This window comes from Myotis myotis, unplaced genomic scaffold (genome assembly GCF_014108235.1).
Source record: "Myotis myotis isolate mMyoMyo1 unplaced genomic scaffold, mMyoMyo1.p scaffold_m19_p_13, whole genome shotgun sequence".
Classification (NCBI taxonomy): Eukaryota; Metazoa; Chordata; class Mammalia; order Chiroptera; family Vespertilionidae; genus Myotis; species Myotis myotis.
The window spans coordinates 14,112,629-14,129,859 of record NW_023416317.1 but is presented as its reverse complement, the minus strand read 5'-3'; the positions used below and the strand labels follow the sequence as shown (position 1 = coordinate 14,129,859).

General features: G+C 40.4%; 1 protein-coding gene across 1 annotated transcript in view; it reads right to left on the bottom strand.

Moving 5' to 3' along the window:
* DNAH12 (dynein axonemal heavy chain 12) overlaps positions 1-17,231 on the bottom strand; it is a 233,864-nt gene that overhangs the window by 103,983 nt on the left and 112,650 nt on the right. Inside the window, exons 35-36 of the mRNA XM_036331828.1 lie at positions 16,766-16,885; positions 14,447-14,635 (exon numbers count right to left, since the gene is read on the bottom strand). Coding sequence (XP_036187721.1) covers positions 14,447-14,635; positions 16,766-16,885 — 309 coding nt within the window. The remainder of the gene's footprint in view (positions 1-14,446; positions 14,636-16,765; positions 16,886-17,231) is intronic.

Genomic DNA, 17,231 nt, shown 5'->3' with positions numbered 1-17,231 from the left:
AAAGCAGCAAAAGAAAACCAGTTAGTTACCTATAAGGGAGCTTCCATAAGACTGTCAGCTGAGTTCTCAACAGAAACCTTGCTGACCAGAAGGGATTGATACAAAATATTCAAAGTGATGAAAAGTAAGGACCTACAACCAAAATTACTCTACCCAGCAAGGCTATCATTTAGAATTAAATGAGAGATTGAGAGATAAAGAGCTTCACAGACAAGAAAAAGCTAAGTAGGTTCATCACCACCAAACTAGTATTACAAGAAATGTTAAAGGAACTCCTTTAAGAAGAAGATGAAAAAAATATGAATAATAAAATGACAATAACTGCATAACTATCAATAATCACTTTAAATATAAATGGAATGAATGCTTCATTCAAAAGACACAAGGTAGCTGAATTTATAAGAAAATAAGACTCATACATATATTGCCAACAAGAGACTCACACAAAGACTAAAATTTTTTAAAAGCTGGAGTAGCAATACCCATATCAGACAAAATAGACTTTAAAACAGAGGCTGTAATAAGAGACAAAGAGCATTTCAGGACCAATCCAACAAGAGTATATAACTGTTGCAAACATTTATGCACTCAGGAGCACCTAAATATATGAAGCAAATATTGATGGACACAAAGGGAGAGCTCAACAGTAAAACAATCATACTAGGGGAATTTAACACCCCACTGACATCAAAAGATAGTTCTTGCAGACAGAAAATAAACAAGGAAACAGTGGCCTTAAATGAGAGATTAGACCTGATGAATTTAATTGATATTTTTAGAGCATTTCACCCCAAAGTAACAGAATGCACATTCTTTTCAAGTGCACATGGAATATTTTCTAGAACAGATCACATGTTAGACTACAAAAGAAGTATCAGTAATTTAAGAAAACTGAACTACATCAAGCATCTATTTCAACCACAATGGTATAAAACTAGAAATCAATTATAAGAAGAAAAACACAAACACATGGAGGCTAAATAACATACTACTGAACAATGAATGGGTTAACAATGAGATCAAGTAAGAAATCAAAGATACCTTGAGACAAATGAAAATCAAAACACATGACCCAAAAGCAAAAGCAGTCCTACAAGAGAAATTCATAGCAATATAGGGCTACCTCAACACAGAAAAATCTCAAATAAACAATCTAACCTTATACCTAAAGGAACTAAACAAAGAACAACAAATGAAGCCCAAAATGAGTAGAAGGAAGTAAATAATAAAGATCAAAGTGGAAATAAACAAAACAGAGTCTAAAAATAAACAACATAAAAGATCTATGAATCAAGAGCTGGTCCTTTGGAAAATAAACAGAATTAATAAACCTTTAACCAGACTTATCAAGAAAAAAAGATAGAGGAGCCAAATAATACAATCAGACATGAGTGAGGACAAGTGACAACTGTTTGAAAACTATAAACAAAAGATTATAAGAAAATACTTTGGACAATTACATGCCAAAAATGTGAAGAAATTGATAAATTACTAGAAATTACAATCCTTCAAGACTGAGCCAAGAAAAACCAGAAAACCTGAACAGAACAAGAGCTACTAACAAAATAGAATAAATAATTTTTAAAACTCTGAACAGACATAAGTCCTGAACTAGATGGCTTTACAATTGCTTTTACTAAACATTCAAACGAAAAATAACACTTATTCTTCTCAAAATATCTCAAAAAATTGAAAAGGAGGGGAGGCTCACAAGCTCATTTTACAAAGTCAGCATTATCCTGATTCCAAATCCAGACAAAGACATATTATTTTTTTTTAAATTATAGACCATCGAGAAACCAAGATGACAGCATAGGTAAACACCGGAAATTGCTGACTCCCACACAAATTCAAAAATACAACTAAAAGACAAAACGGACATCATCCAGAACCACAGGAAGGCTGGCTGAGTGGAAATTCTACAACTAGAAGGAAAGAGAAAAGCACACTGAGACTCAGAGGAGGTGCGGAAGTGCAGAGGTATGGAGGCGCACGCGGCAAGGGCTGGCAACTGAGGACACGGCTGTCTTTTTGAATCGGAGGGGGTGTCACAAGCCCCCAACTGCTCTGAGCTCCAGTTCCGGGTGAGTTCCTGGGGACCTAGACTAATACAGGCAGAAATTGGACTGTCTGGCAGTGGACAGAACTCGGAACTCGAGGGCAGCTTTCTTTCAAAAGTGCTTGCAGCGATTACCAGGACACTGAGATGCAGGGCCGCTTAGGGCAGGGCTGAGGATCAGCCATAGCTGCTTGCTCCGCCCTGTTGATTCCCTGAGACCCCGCCCCACCCAAGCTGTGCAGAGGTTTTTGCATATGAATGGCCTGGCCCTTGCAATCTGAACTGCAGCTGGGCCACACAGACCCAGAACTTCCAAGAGAAGGCCCAAGGCCCCACAGCAGCTTGCATTGCTTCATAGCTGGGCCTCATTTGGGCACCTCCAAACCCCAAACAAGGAAGGGGAATCTGAAGATCTCTTCGTAGCTCCTGCTGGGTAGCCTAAGGAAGAGGCTAAATTAACACCTCCTTAGATCCAAGAGCCAGTGTACCCAGTGGTGAGAGCGGGGCCATCCAGATTATAACTCCTCAGATCCATAAGGATCACTCTCAGGGGGCAGACTCAGTGAGCACCAAAGCCCCACTGAAGCAAGTCTTTCCCCAGAAGGGTGTCTTCAGCACAGAAGTTTTCCCACCATAGACACAGTTGACTCTCACAGCCAATTGGCCTGGAGGTCAATTCCTCCCAGTGATACCTACAACAATCAAGGCTTAACTACAACAAGACTGTGCACAAAGCCCACAAAGGGGTGCACCAAGAGTGTCCACCTGAGGTAATTGGGGAGGCTGAGCCACTGGGCCCTGTAGGACACCTAGCACAGAAAGCCACTCTTCCAACACACGGAAGCATAAAAAATGAGAAGACAAAGAAACAGGTCACATGACAGAAATGGAGAAAAGCAAACAACTGGATATAGAGTTCAAAACCACACTTTTAAGGTTTTTCAAGAACTTTCTAGAAACCGCCAATAAATTTAGTAAGACACTCAAAAAGACTGGTGAGACCACCGATAAATGCAGTGAGACCCTCAAGAAATCTAGTGAGACCCTCGAGGTTATGAAAAAGGACCAACTAGAAATTAAGCATACACTGACTGAAATAAACGATATTATGCAGAGTTCCAACAGCAGACTAGAGGATCGCAAGAATCAAGTCAAAGATTTGAAATACGAAGAAGCAAAAAACACCCAACCTGAAAAGCAAAATGAAAAAAGAATCCAAAAATACGAAGATAGTGTAAGGAGCCTCTGGGACAGCTTCAAGCATACCAAAATCCGACTTATAGGGGTGTCAGAAGAAGAGAGAGAGCAAGATATTGAAAACCTATTTGAAGAAATAATGACAGAAAACTTCCCCTACCTGGTGAAAGAAATAGACTTACAAGTCCAGGAAGTGCAGAGAACCCCAAACAAAAGGAATCCAAAGAGGACCACACCAAGACACATCATAATTAAAATGCCAAGTGCAAAAGACAGAGAGAGAATCTTAAAAGCAGCAAGAGAAAGAAAATCAGTTACCAGAGAAACTAAGATGGCGGCATAGGTAAACACCGGGAAATTGTCGCCTCACACAACAATTGAAAATTACCGCAAAGGACAGAGCAAACATCATCCAGAACAACAGGAAGGCTGGCTGAGTGTAAATTCTACAACTAGAAGGAAAGAAAAGCACACTGAGAGCCAGAGGAGCTGCAGAGGTGAAGTGCAGAGGTACAAGTGCAGAGGTACGGCCGGCTCGCGCGCGCGCGAGTAAAGGGGGTGGCACCTGAGGACGCGGCTGTCTTTTTGAATCACAAGCTCCCAACTGCTCTGAACTCCGGTTCCGGGAAGTCTCTGGGGACCCAGGACTCATACGGGGAGAAGCTGGTCTGTCCGGCAGCAGGCGAACTTGAAGGCGGCTTTCCCTCAGAGGTGCTTGCAGCAATTAGCGGGTCACTGAGATCCGTGACTCCGGGCGGAGAATCAGCCATAGCTCCTTGATCCGCCCTTTGATTCCCTGAGACCCCGCCCCACCCAGGCTGTGGCAGAGGCTTTTGCATGTGAATGTACCTAACTGCAGCTGAGCCAGAACTTCCAAGAGAAGGCCCAAGGCCCCGCAGCGGCTTGCATTGCTTCACAGCTGAGCCTCTTCGTGGCTCCTGCTGTGTGGCCTCAGGCAGAGGCTGAATTAGCACCTCCTTAGATCCAGGAGCCACTGTACCCAGTGGTCAGAGGGGGACCATCCAGATTGCAACTCCTCAGATCCATAAGGGACACACTCAGGGAGCAGACTCAGTGAGCACCAAAGCCCCACTGAAGCAAGTCTTGCCCCAGAAGGGTGTCTTCAGCACAGAAGTTCTCCCACTTTAGACACAGCTGATTCTCACAGCCAATTGGCCTGGAGGTCAATTCCTCCCAGTGATTCTACAACAACCAAGGCACCAAGATTGCACTAAGAGTGTCCACCCCAGGTAACTGGGGAGGCTGAGCTACTGGGCCCTACAGGACACCTGGCGCGCAGGGCCACTCTATCAACACAGGGAAGCTGCCAAAATGCGGAGACAAAGAAACAGGTCACAAATGGCAGAAATGGAGGAAAGCAAACGATTGCATATAGAGTTCAAGGCCACGTTTATAAGGTTTTTCAAGAATTTTATGGAAACCGCCGATAAATTTAATGAATCCCTCAATAAGTATAGTGAGACCATGGAGGACATGAAAAAGGACCAACTAGAAATTAAGCATACACTGACTGAAATAAAGAATAATTTACAGAGATCCAGCAGCAGACAAGAGGATCCCAAGAATCAAGTCAAAGATTTGAAATACAAAGAAACAAAAAATACCCAACCGAAAAAGAAAAAAGAAAAGAGATTCCAAAAATATGAAGATAGTGTAAGGAACCTCTGGGACAACTTCAAGCGTACCAACATCAGAATTATAGGGGTACCAGAAGGAGAGAAGAGGGCAAGATATTGAAAACCTTTTTGAAGAAATAATGACAGAAAACTTCCCCCACCTGGTGAAAGAAATGGACTTACAAGTCCAGGAAACACAGAGAACCCCAAACAAAAGGAATCCAAAGAGGACCACACCAAGACACATCATAATTAAAATGCCAAGAGCAAAAGATAAAGACAGAATCTTAAAAGCAGCAAGAGAAAGACAGTCAGTTACCTACAAGGGAGTACCCATACGACTGTCAGCTGATTTCTCAACAGAAACCATGCAGGCCAGAAGAGAGTGGCAAGAAATATTCAAAGTGATGAATAGCAAGAACCTGCAACCAAGATTACTTTATCCAGCAAAGCTATCATTCAGAATAGAAGGTCAGATAAAGAGCTTCACGGATAAGAAAAAGCTAAAGGAGTTCATCACCACCAAACCAGCATTATATGAAATGCTGAAAGGTATTCTTTAAGAAGAGGAAGAAGGAAAAGGAACTCTTACCATTTGCCACAGCATGGATGGAACTGGAGAGCGGATAAATACCACATGATCTCACTCATTTGTGGAATATAATGAACAACATAAACTGATGAACAAGGACTGATCCAGAGATGGAGAGTCATTGATTGGACTGTCGGGACTTGGAGGGATGGTAGGGGAGGGTGGGGGTAAGGGGGAAAGATCAACCAAAGGACTTATATGCAAGCATATAGGCCTAATCAATGGACATGGACAACGGGGGGGTGAGGGCATGAGCGGGGGGGGGGGGGTAGAGGGTAACGTGGGGACAAGGACACATATGTAATATCTTAATCAATAAAAAATATATTAAAAAAATAAAAAAGAAAATAAAAAAGAAAAAAAAGAAAATCAGTTACCTACAAGGGAGTACCCATACGACTGTCAGATGATTTCTCAACAGAAACTTTGCAGGCCAGAAGGAAGTGGCAAGAAATATTCAAAGTGATGAATGCCAAGAACCTACAACCAAGATTACTTTACCCAGCAAAGCTATCATTCAGAATTGAAGGTCAGATAAAGAGCTTCACAGATAAAGAAAAGCTAAAGGAGTTCATCACCACCAAACCAGTATTATATGAAATGCTGAAAGGTATCCTTTGAGAAGAGGAAGAAGAAGAAAAAGGTAAAGATACAAATTATGAACAACAAATACACATCTATCAACAAGTGAATCTAAAAATCAAGTGAATAAATAATCTGATGAACAGAATAAACTGATGAATATAATAGAATCAGGGGCATAGAAAGGGAGTGGACTGACTATTCTTGGGGCGGGGGAAGGGGTTTGGGGGATGTGGGAAGAGACTGGACAAAAATCTTATACCTAGGGATGAGGACAGTGGGGGGGGGGGCGGGGCTGAGGGCGGAGGGGGGGGGAACCGGATGGAGGGGGGCTATGGGGGGAAAAAGAGGAACAACTGTAATAATCTGAACAATAAAGATTTAATTAAAAAAATAAAGAAAAGAAAAAATAAAATAAAATTATAGACCATTACCTAATGAACATAGATGCATAAATACTCAACAAAATATTAGCAAACCAAATTCAGAAATAAGTTAAAAAGATTATATGCCATGATCAGGTGGGATTTATTCTTAATTTTTAAGGTTGATTCAATATTCACATATTAATAAACGTGATACACTACCTAAAAAAGATGAAGAACAATGCATAACCCACAGACACTGACAATAATGCAGTGAAGGTCTTGGAGGGCAGGGCAGGATTGGGGTGGAAGAAGAGTTAATGGGGGGGAAAGACAGGACATCTATAATACTTTCAACAATAAAGATACATTTTAAAATAACGAAGGACAAAATGCATATGATCACACTAACAGATGCAGAAAAAGCATCTGACCAAATTCAACATCCATTTATGACCAAAACCATCAGCAAGTTGGGAATAGAGGCAACACATCTCAACATAATAAAACATGACAAGCCCACAACTAACATCATATTCAATGGTGAAAATCTAAAAGCATTTTTGTTAAGGTCAGGAACAAGACAAGAATATTCATTTTCACCACTTTCATTCAACACAGTATTGCAAGTCCTAGCCACAACAATTGGACAAAAATAGAATAAATAATTTTCAAGTACACATGGAACATTTTCTAGGGATAGGTCACATGTTAGACTACAAAAGAAGTATCAGTAATTTAAGAAGACTGAAATATATCAAGCATCTATTTCAACCACAATGGTATGAAACTAGAAATCAATTATAAGAAGTAAAACATACAAACACAACATCCAAATTAGAAAGGAAGAAATAAAAGGCATTTACTTTAGAAAGGAAGAAGTAAAACTGCCATTTTTTGGTAGATGACATGACATATAGAGAGAGAACCCTAAATAGTCCACCAAAACACTATAGAACTGGTAGATGAATTCAGCAAAGTAGCAGGATACAAAATTGATATCCAGAAATCTGTTGCATTTCTATATACTAATAACAAACTATCATAAAGAGAAATCTATACTAATAATAGCCCAGGGCCTTCACGACCAGACAAACAACCGGTCACCAGGAAGTGCATGGAGCACCTCTGGGTCCTGTCCCCGTGGCCCACAGGCTCCTATCACAGCAAGGCTGGCAGCCTGGTGGGTGGGGCGGGGCAGGTACAGAGAGCAGGCCCATAGACAGACAGCAGGGCCTGCCAGCCACAGGGCGCTGGCAGTCCTGCCTCTGCGCATGAGCTACAGAGGAAATACCTTTTCTGACTGCTCATTGGCTAAGCTCCTGGTACGCCACTCGCAGTGTTCTTGGTAACTTGGGTAATAAGAATCCAAGAAGGTGATCTAGGGTTTTTCCATTTCACTCCAGGAGGAAAAAATGAAGGTCCGCTGCTGGAGGGGTTAAGAAATGTCATATCCTGCCCTAGCCAGTTTTGCTCAGTGGATAGAGCCTTGGCTTGCTGACCGCAGGGTCTGGGTTCGATTCTGGTCAAGGGCATGTACCTAGGTTGCAGGCTCCTCCCTGGCTGGGGCCCAGGTCAGGGCTCATGCATGAGGCAACCAATCGAAGTGTCCCTCTCACATTGATGTTTCTCTCTGTCTTTCCCTCTCTCTTTCATGCTCTCTAAAAATCAATGGGAAAATATCCTCAGGTGAGGAAAATAAAAGGAAAAAGAAAAGAAAAGAGAGAAAAGAAAAGGAAAAGGAAAGGAAAGGGAAGGAAAGAAAAAGGAAAGGAAAGGAAAGGAAAGGAAAGGGAAGAAAAGAAAGGTCATATCCTATAAAAGAGACATCTTGAAAATGCCTAAAGAAAGTTGTCATTTTTTTGTGGTGAAGGGACGAGTCCGTGTTGATGAAAACACCTTGGTGACTGCAGCAGCTGGCAGTGGCAGCAGCAGTGGGGTGATGGTGGCAGCAGCAGCGGGGTGATGGTGGCAGTGCCTTCCCTTGATCAGCCTGGTCACCTCCTGCAGAGGGAGGCCAGACCGAAGCTTAGGCCTGTTTGGGCCTAAGCCATCAGTAGGACATCCCCTGAGGGCTGCCGGATTGGAGAAGGTGCAGGTTGGGCGGAGGGACTCCCCCATCCCATGCACGAATTTCATGCACTGGGCCTCTAGTTAAAAATAAAGTCCCATTTACAATTACATCAAAAAGAATAAAATACCTAGAAATAAATTTAACCAAGTTTATATATGACCTATACTCTAAAAATTGTAAGACACTGAAGAAAGAAATTGAAGAAGATACAAATAATAGAAGCATATACCATGCTCAAGGATAGGGAGAAGCAACATTGTTAAAATATCCATACTATACAAAGCTATTTGTAGATTCAATGAAATCCCTATCAAAATACCAGTGGCATTTTTCACAGAACTAGAGTCAGTAATCCTAAAATCTACATGGAACCACAAAAGACCCAAAATAGCCAAAACAATCTTGAAAAAAAGGAACAAAGTTAAAGGTACCATACTACCTGATATCAAACTATACTACAAGGCTATAGTAATCAAAACAGCATAATACTGGCATAAAAATAGACACATAGTTCAATGGGATAAAATAGAGACCCAGAAATAAACCCAGGCCTATATGGTCAATTGATCTATGACAAAGGAGGCAAAAATATACAATGGAATAAAGACAGTCTTTTCAATAAATAGTGTTGTGAAAACTGGACAGATACATGCAAAAAAAAATAACTAGACCACTTTCTTACACTATAAACAAGATAAATTCAAAATGTATTAGAGACTTAAATGTAAGACCTAAAACCATAAAACCGATAGATGAAAACATAGGCAGTAAACTATGACATAGCTCTTAATAAATTTTTTGTTTATTTTTGATATGTCTCTTCAGGTATGGCAAACAAAAGAAAAAATAATCAAATGGAGCTATAGCAAACTAAAAAGTGATTGCACAGCAATGAAAACCATAAAAAACACACAAATAGACAACCTACTAAATGAGAGAAGATATTTGCCAATGATACATCCAATAAGAGGTTAATATCCAAAATATATAAAGAACTCAAGCAACGTAACACCAAAAGGAAAAATAACCTGATTATAAAATGGGCAGAGAGCCTGAAATGGAAAACAGTATGGAGCCTTCTCAAAAATTAAAAATATAATTAAAAATCCATTATAAAAAGTAAAACACAGAATTTTTTTAAAAAAAGTGTGTTTTATTTCTTATAATTGATTTCTAGTTTCATACCATTATGGTTGAAATAGCTGCTTGATATATTTCAGTCTTCTTAAATTACTGATACTTCTTTTGTAGTCGAACACATGATCTAACCTAGAAAATGTTCCATATGCACTTGAAAATTATTTATTCTATTTTTGTCCAATTGCTGTGGCTAGGACTTGCAAATATCATATGACCCATTTCCAGGTACTTATTCAAAGAAATCTAAAACACACCTGCAACTCTATGTTAATTGCAGCATTATTCTTAATAGCCAAGATATGGAAGCAACCTAAATATTATCAATAGATGAATGGATAAAGGAGGGTACATATATACAGTGAAATATTACTCAGCCATAATAAAGAGGGAAATCTTGCCATTTGCAACAACATCCATGGACCTAGAGGATATTATGCTAAATAAAGTAAGACAGGCCCGACCCAAGTGACTCAGTGGTTGAGCATCAACCTATGAATCAGGAGGTCACAGTTTGGTTGGATTGGTTGGATTCCTGGTCGGGGCACATGCCTGGGTTGGGGGTTTGATCTCCAGTGGGGGGCATGCAGGAAGCAGCCAGTCAATGATTCTCTCTCATCATTGATGTTTCTATCTCTCTCTCTGTCCCTCTCCCTTCCTCTGTGAAATCAATAAAAATATTTTTTTAAAAAACAAACAAAAATAAAGTCAGAGTGAAAATGACAAATAGCATATGATTTCACTCATATGTGAATTCTAAAATACAAAACAAACAAAACACAAACAAACTCATAGATACAGCAAACAAACTGATGGCTGCCAGATGTGATGGGTTTAGGGATCTAATTTAAACTATTTATTTAAAAGACATTTAAAAAAATTAATTGCAATCTGTTTATATAAAAGCCTAAGTGACTAGATGATGGGACAACTGGACAACCAAATGACTGACCAGTAGCTGTTATGTGCACTGACCACCAGGGGACAGACGCTTCATGCAGGAGCTTCCCCCTGGTGGTCAGTGCGCTCCCACAGCGAGAGCTCCGGTCAGCTGACAGAGGGGCGCCAGACGCCGGGCTGACTGCTGGCTAGCCTCTCCTTTGGACACTACCCCTGTGCACCCGAGCTGCAGGCACAGTGAGGCTAGGATGAGCGGGAGCTATGTGGTGCCCAGCACAGGCTCCTTCACCGCCACCTGCCACTTGGCACACCACTTCTCGCTGTGCGGGACTGATGCGGACAGTGGGCTGGGGCCCTAAGAGCTGGCAGGTAAGGTAAGGCTGGGCTGCAGCAGCGCGGAGGTCCACTGATCCCCGCAGGTCAGGCAGAGGGACCTCACCGGGTCTGGTGTGGAGAAATTCTTGCACCAGGCCTCTAGTTTAATATATTAAGGCCTGGTTAACTTACTTGGAAAAGATCAGATCTATGAATAAAATCTATTAGAACACAGCTAAATCACATAGAGTGAAAAAGGTGAAGGGATTGAGAAGTACAAATTGGTAGTTACAAAATAGTCACGGGGAATGTAAAGTACAACTTAGGGAATATAGTCAATAATGTTGTTGTAACTATGTATGGGATCAAGACTTATTGGAGGATCATTTTGTAAGTTATATGACCACTATGCTGTACACCTGAATCTAATATAATACAGAATGTCAACTGTAATTGAAAAAACACCAGCAGTCACCCTCTCAACTATCATTTTCTCCTTTCCAACAGCAACTACAGTTAGCTCTTTAAGCTGGATATTTTGGTATTTTCCTCCAATTATTAAGGAATATGCTGTGTTATCACTCTTAGTTTTTTAGATTTAGAAATTATTTTATTGATTTCTCATTGTGACTAATGAGGATGAAACTCTGGTCATATTCTTAAAATTCTGTTTTTAAGAATGGTTTTGTGGAAAGATTTCTGCACTGGCAGTCAAGAGAACAAGGTTCAAGTCCTGACTCTTCTGGGCATTGCCTCTCTAGGTTTGTTTCTTAATCTATAAACCTTGAGATTTAGGTAAAAAATCCCAGATCTTCTGACTTTATTAAGAAAATTTGCATGAGTCAAATGATTATTCAAATGGTTACTGTTTAAAATAATCCTTTTGTAAATTATTTTAAAAGTGGAGAAAATATATTTAATTTAAATCTGAAATTTTAAACTATTCTTAAAGCAAGTTTATCTGTCTGTCCACAAGTTACAGGAGAAGAAACTAAAGAGAAAGAACTACAATGCTGCCAGGAGCCGGTCCATGCTTGCTGTTTCAAGGGACCTGGCATATATGGCATACTGTTCTTAATATGTTTGCTCACCTTCTTGGCACTATGTGTTTTAACCAAGGTCTCCTCTCTGAGAAAGGTTGTTTCCCCAGGTAGGGATTTTCCCCTGAAGTTAGGGAGGGAATAAAACCTCTTAACTAAGTGCCAGGTGGGTAATTAATCACTTTAACTATGAACAATCATGCTTAAGCTACATAATCTTTACTCCCTGGAATGGAGATAAGAAACGCCCTAACCTTTGGAATAGAGATTGATAGGATTGAATCAACTGGTATAAATACAGATGTAACAACTTAGAACACAGAACTTAGATTGAGAGAACATGGCAAAAGATCCTGGACTGAACCTGACTACAGAAATTGGCAAGACAGATGTAACAAGACAGAAAGTGTCTTCATGTGGAAGACAGAACTTAGAAGACAGAACCTACACAGAACCTAGAGACAGAAGAACTTCGCTGGAGAGAACATGGCAAAAGATCCTGGACTGAACCTGACTACAGAAATTGGCAAGAGAACCTGACTAGAACCTGGTGACTGAACCTGGCTGGAGAACCTGGACAGAACCTGGCTGGAGAACCTAGCGAGTGAACATGGCTACAGAACCTGGCTGGAGAACCTGGAGAACCCGGCTACAGAACCTGGCGACCGAACCTGGCTGGAGAACCTAGCGAGGGAACATGGCTACAGAACCTGGCTGGAGAACCTGGAGAACCTAGCAAGAGAACATGGACACAGAACCTGGCTGGAGATCCTAAGCAGAACCTCTCTGGAGATCCAGACCAGAACTTGGCTGGAGATCCTGGCTAGAGATCCTGGCTAGGCTGCTGATCAACTGAATGCTGTCTCTGTGTCATTCCTTCTTCGCCGACTCCGTCTACGCCTTTGGGAACCCCTGGACCCGCTGGGGTTGGACCCCGGCATATGGTGCCCGAACAGGGACCCCTAGGTAAGCGCCCCGCACTCGGGACGGATCGGACTCCACCGTAGGAAGAGGGTGGATAGTCTTCGCCGACTCTGTCCACACCTTTGGGAACCCCTGGAACAGGATTCCCCTAGGTAAGCCCCCTCCATTGAGAACCCCCACACTCGGGATGGATAGGACTCCACCAGGGTGCTACAGACCCCCCTATAGAAGATAAGTAGGGTAAGAAGGTGGATAGTACAGAACTTAGATTGAGAAGATGTGCCATACTGAGTCCAAAGAAAGAAGACTCTGTATTGATCCTTGGATTGAGAAGATGTGCCATACTGAGTCCAAAGAAAGAAGACTATGTATTGATCTTTAGATTAAGAAGATGTGCCATACTGAGTCTAAAGAAAAAAGACTCTGTATTGATCTTTTAACATATATGCTTGCTAGCAGAGGAATTAAGGTTACTCCCAGTCAGACAGAATGTTTTATACAAGAAATATGTCCATGCTTTTCTGAGGAAGGAAAGGTAAATGTAATGGCATGGGAGAAGGTAGGCCCAAGGAGCCTTATCCTTAACCCCACTGCAGCCTTTCCACCCCGGGAAAGTGCAGGATTGGCAAGCTCTCCCTGGGGTGATAGATCAGGACTCAGGTAATAGCGGAAAGCGCCAATCCTACTCTTACAATGGATACAAGAGAGCATTTGGGGTTTTTCTTTTTAATGCCTGCTTTTAAAAAATAAAAAAGGGGGAATTTGCCGAGAGCCGGTCCATCCTTGCTGTTTCAAAGGACCTGGCATATATGGCATACTGTTCTTAATATGTTTGCTCACCTTCTTGGCACTATGTGTTTTAACCAAGGTCTCCTCTCTGAGAAAGGTTGTTTCCCCAGGTAGGGATTTTCCCCTGAAGTTAGGGAGGGAATAAAACCTCTTAACTAAGTGCCAGGTGGGTAATTAATCACTTTAACTATGAACAATCATGCTTAAGCTACATAATCTTTACTCCCTGGAATGGAGATAAGAAACGCCCTAACCTTTGGAATAGAGATTGATAGGATTGAATCAACTGGTATAAATACAGATGTAACAAGACAGCAAGACTCAGAACTTAGAACACAGAACTTAGATTGAGAGAACATGGCAAAAGATCCTGGACTGAACCTGACTACAGAAATTGGCAAGAGAACCTGACTAGAACCTGGTGACTGAACCTGGCTGGAGAACCTGGACAGAACCTGGCTGGAGAACCTAGCGAGGGAACATGGCTACAGAACCTGGCTGGAGAACCTGGAGAACCTAGCAAGAGAACATGGACACAGAACCTGGCTGGAGATCCTAAGCAGAACCTCTCTGGAGATCCAGACCAGAACTTGGCTGGAGATCCTGGCTGGAGATCCTGGATGGGCTGCTGATCAGCTGAACGCTGTCTCCGTGTCGTTCCTTCTTCGCCGACTCCATCTACACCTTTGGGAACCCCTGGACCTGCTGGGGTTGGACTCCGGCACAATGCTAACCACATAATTCAAAATAACTCTAGAATTGGAACTCGGGAATTTTGCCTGCTGATCCAAGATTGTGGTTTACAGCTTATCATAACAATAATTTTATATCATACCTCATACATGTAATCATATACCAAGCCTTTTTCGTCAAAGTGGCATTCCCATTTACCCACAGAATCAGGCACTGGGATGCTCTCAATTTTTCCCAGCATGACTGATCGTAGGAAAGAATCAAAAATAATGCGACCATCTGTATCACAACTTCCTCCAATGGACCAAATCAAAGAAAACATAAAGCAAGCCTGTTGGTAAAAAACAAAAAGAAAAAACAGATAATAGTATGGTGATTGCCAGAGGGAAGAAGGATGGGGAAAGTAGAAGGGAAAGGGGGCATAAATAGTGATGGAAGGAGACTTGACTTGGAGTGGTAAACACACAATACAACATACAGATGATGTACTGTAGAATTGCATGCCTGAAACCAGTATAATTTTATTAACCAATGTCACCCCAATAAATTAAATTAAAAATATTTAATTTAAACTCATTATTTAAAAGAAATTTTTAAAGAATAAATTACAATTTAAGATATTAGGCCTGGTTAACTTACTTGGAAAAGATCAGATGTATAAATAAAATCTACTGGAACACAGCTAAATCACATAGAATTATTTCTCTTGCAATAATTATCTAAATTTAAAATGTCCATGCCAAATGACCTAGGAATTTCTCTTTTAGGACTTTATCCTGAAATATGTTTCCAACTGTTAAAATGATATATGTACAAGAAAATTCAGTGTAGCATTGTTTGTGATACCAAAAGAATAAAAGGAACCCAAATGTTCTTCAATAGGGGTCTGCTTAATTGGACTATGCTACATACACTAGAATACATGCAGCTGTTAAAAAAGAAGATAACTCTACTGATATGGAATGATCTCCAAGATATATTGTGAGAAAAGATGTAAATAAGTATAGATGGTATGCTAACATGTATAAAAATGTATACAGCCCTGGCCGGTTTGGTTCAGTGGAGAGAGTATTGGCCTGTGGACTGAAGGGTTCCAGGTTTGATTCTGATCAAGGTCACATGCCCAGGAAGTGGGCTCAATCCCCAGTAGGGGGCATGCAGGAGGCAGCCGATCAATGACTCTCTCATCATTCATGTTTCTCTCTCTCTCCCTCTCCCTTCCTCTCTGAAATCAATAAAATATATTTTTTAAATGTATACACATAAGAGTACGCATCAAATACCTCTAGCAGGCTATTTGGGCACTAGTAATAGTAGTTGACCTGAGAGTGGCTGGAGGACTGGTATGGATGGAAAACCTACTTTTGCCTTTCAAATTTTACTCAGGGCACATGCCTTACCTAGTTTAAACATCTATCAAATATATTTTGAGAGGAAATTTTCAGCCTGGTATAGATCTATATTTGTCTAAAAATGATTCTGAACCATTAAAATAATTTTGGGAGTTTAGGTTTATCAACAGAATGAAAAATTCCAGGAAATATATAACATGAAGGTTACATACAGAAATTATTCCTAAGATACTTTTATTTTATAGAAAGGTAGCACTTACATGTATGGAAGAATATTAAAAACTAATTCTGTGAAAGGCAGTTCCAAACTTAGGGAGAAATAGGGACATGAATACATTACATTTCAAACATGTCTGTTCAATTTCTTTGAAAGTGGAGAGAAATAAAGACAAAGGGAGAGGGGAAAGGAAGAGATTACGGTTAGCAGGGAACACTGGAATGTGAGATGTCTGAAGTAATTTTCTGTGGCAACAGATGAAGGGGAAACAACAGGAAGAAACTGCTATTACCAGATTAGAAGAGAAGGTAGACTGAGCAGAGGAGATCAAGACTTTAAGGAATAAGGTGGTGGATGGGAAAGTAGCATAACACCAAGGAAGAGAGCAAAACCGCTCTTTCCTTTGGCTCCCTCAGAGTGATGTTCTCTGGCTTTCTCTGACTTCTAGACATTAGCCATCCTGGATGACTGAATCCTCCCTACCCCTGTACTCTATGGATTCTGCCAGCAATGCTCCACCCAACAGGTGTGTGCCTACTCCTTGTCTTTTGTAGCCAGCTTCTTGAAGTCTGCATGCTGGTTTAAGATTAAGACAAAATCAATTCATCTAAAGTCCATATTGGATTAATATGAAGTCACCTTATTGTTTATCAAATTATGATATTTTATCAATAACAGGGTAGATTTGGTTTGTTCTGACATATTTTACTTTCTTTAAAGTGTTTTTTAAATCAAAATATCAGGTCAGGGCAACTTTAATGTCTTCAGTTATTCTTTCAGTGCTCATCAAAAACCAGCTCTGGATCTTACAATGTCATTCTCAGTACAAGTATCATTTGTCAGAGGCATATTTTATTCTATAATCAAATACCACATTAAGAATAAAACCAACCATAATCCAAACATGAATGTGCTTGCTTGTAGGATCATTTTCTACCACGTCACAGAGGAGTACTTCAAAGAGGCGTGTGAGAGATACAACTGCATTGCTATCACTTGTAGGAATCAGTTCCTGTAAAGTGAAAAAAATATTATACTTTTCTTTCATCTTATTTAAAAAATAAAAGAAGATAAATATTTTTAAAACTGATAAAAGCATATAAAGAATTTAAACTGTATACATGATAAATACATCTCTCAAAAATTTTGGTTTAGCATATTCCATAGTTTTACATAACATATTCTAAATTATCTAAGAAATAAATTAGCTACTGTAAGAGAATAAACAGTATTCTAGGGGTAGAAATAAAGTCTCTAACTGCCATTCATTCATTTATTTATTCAACAAACACTTATAAAAAACATGTTATACGTATATACCAATCTAGGAGATATAGAAAGAAAACACACACACTATC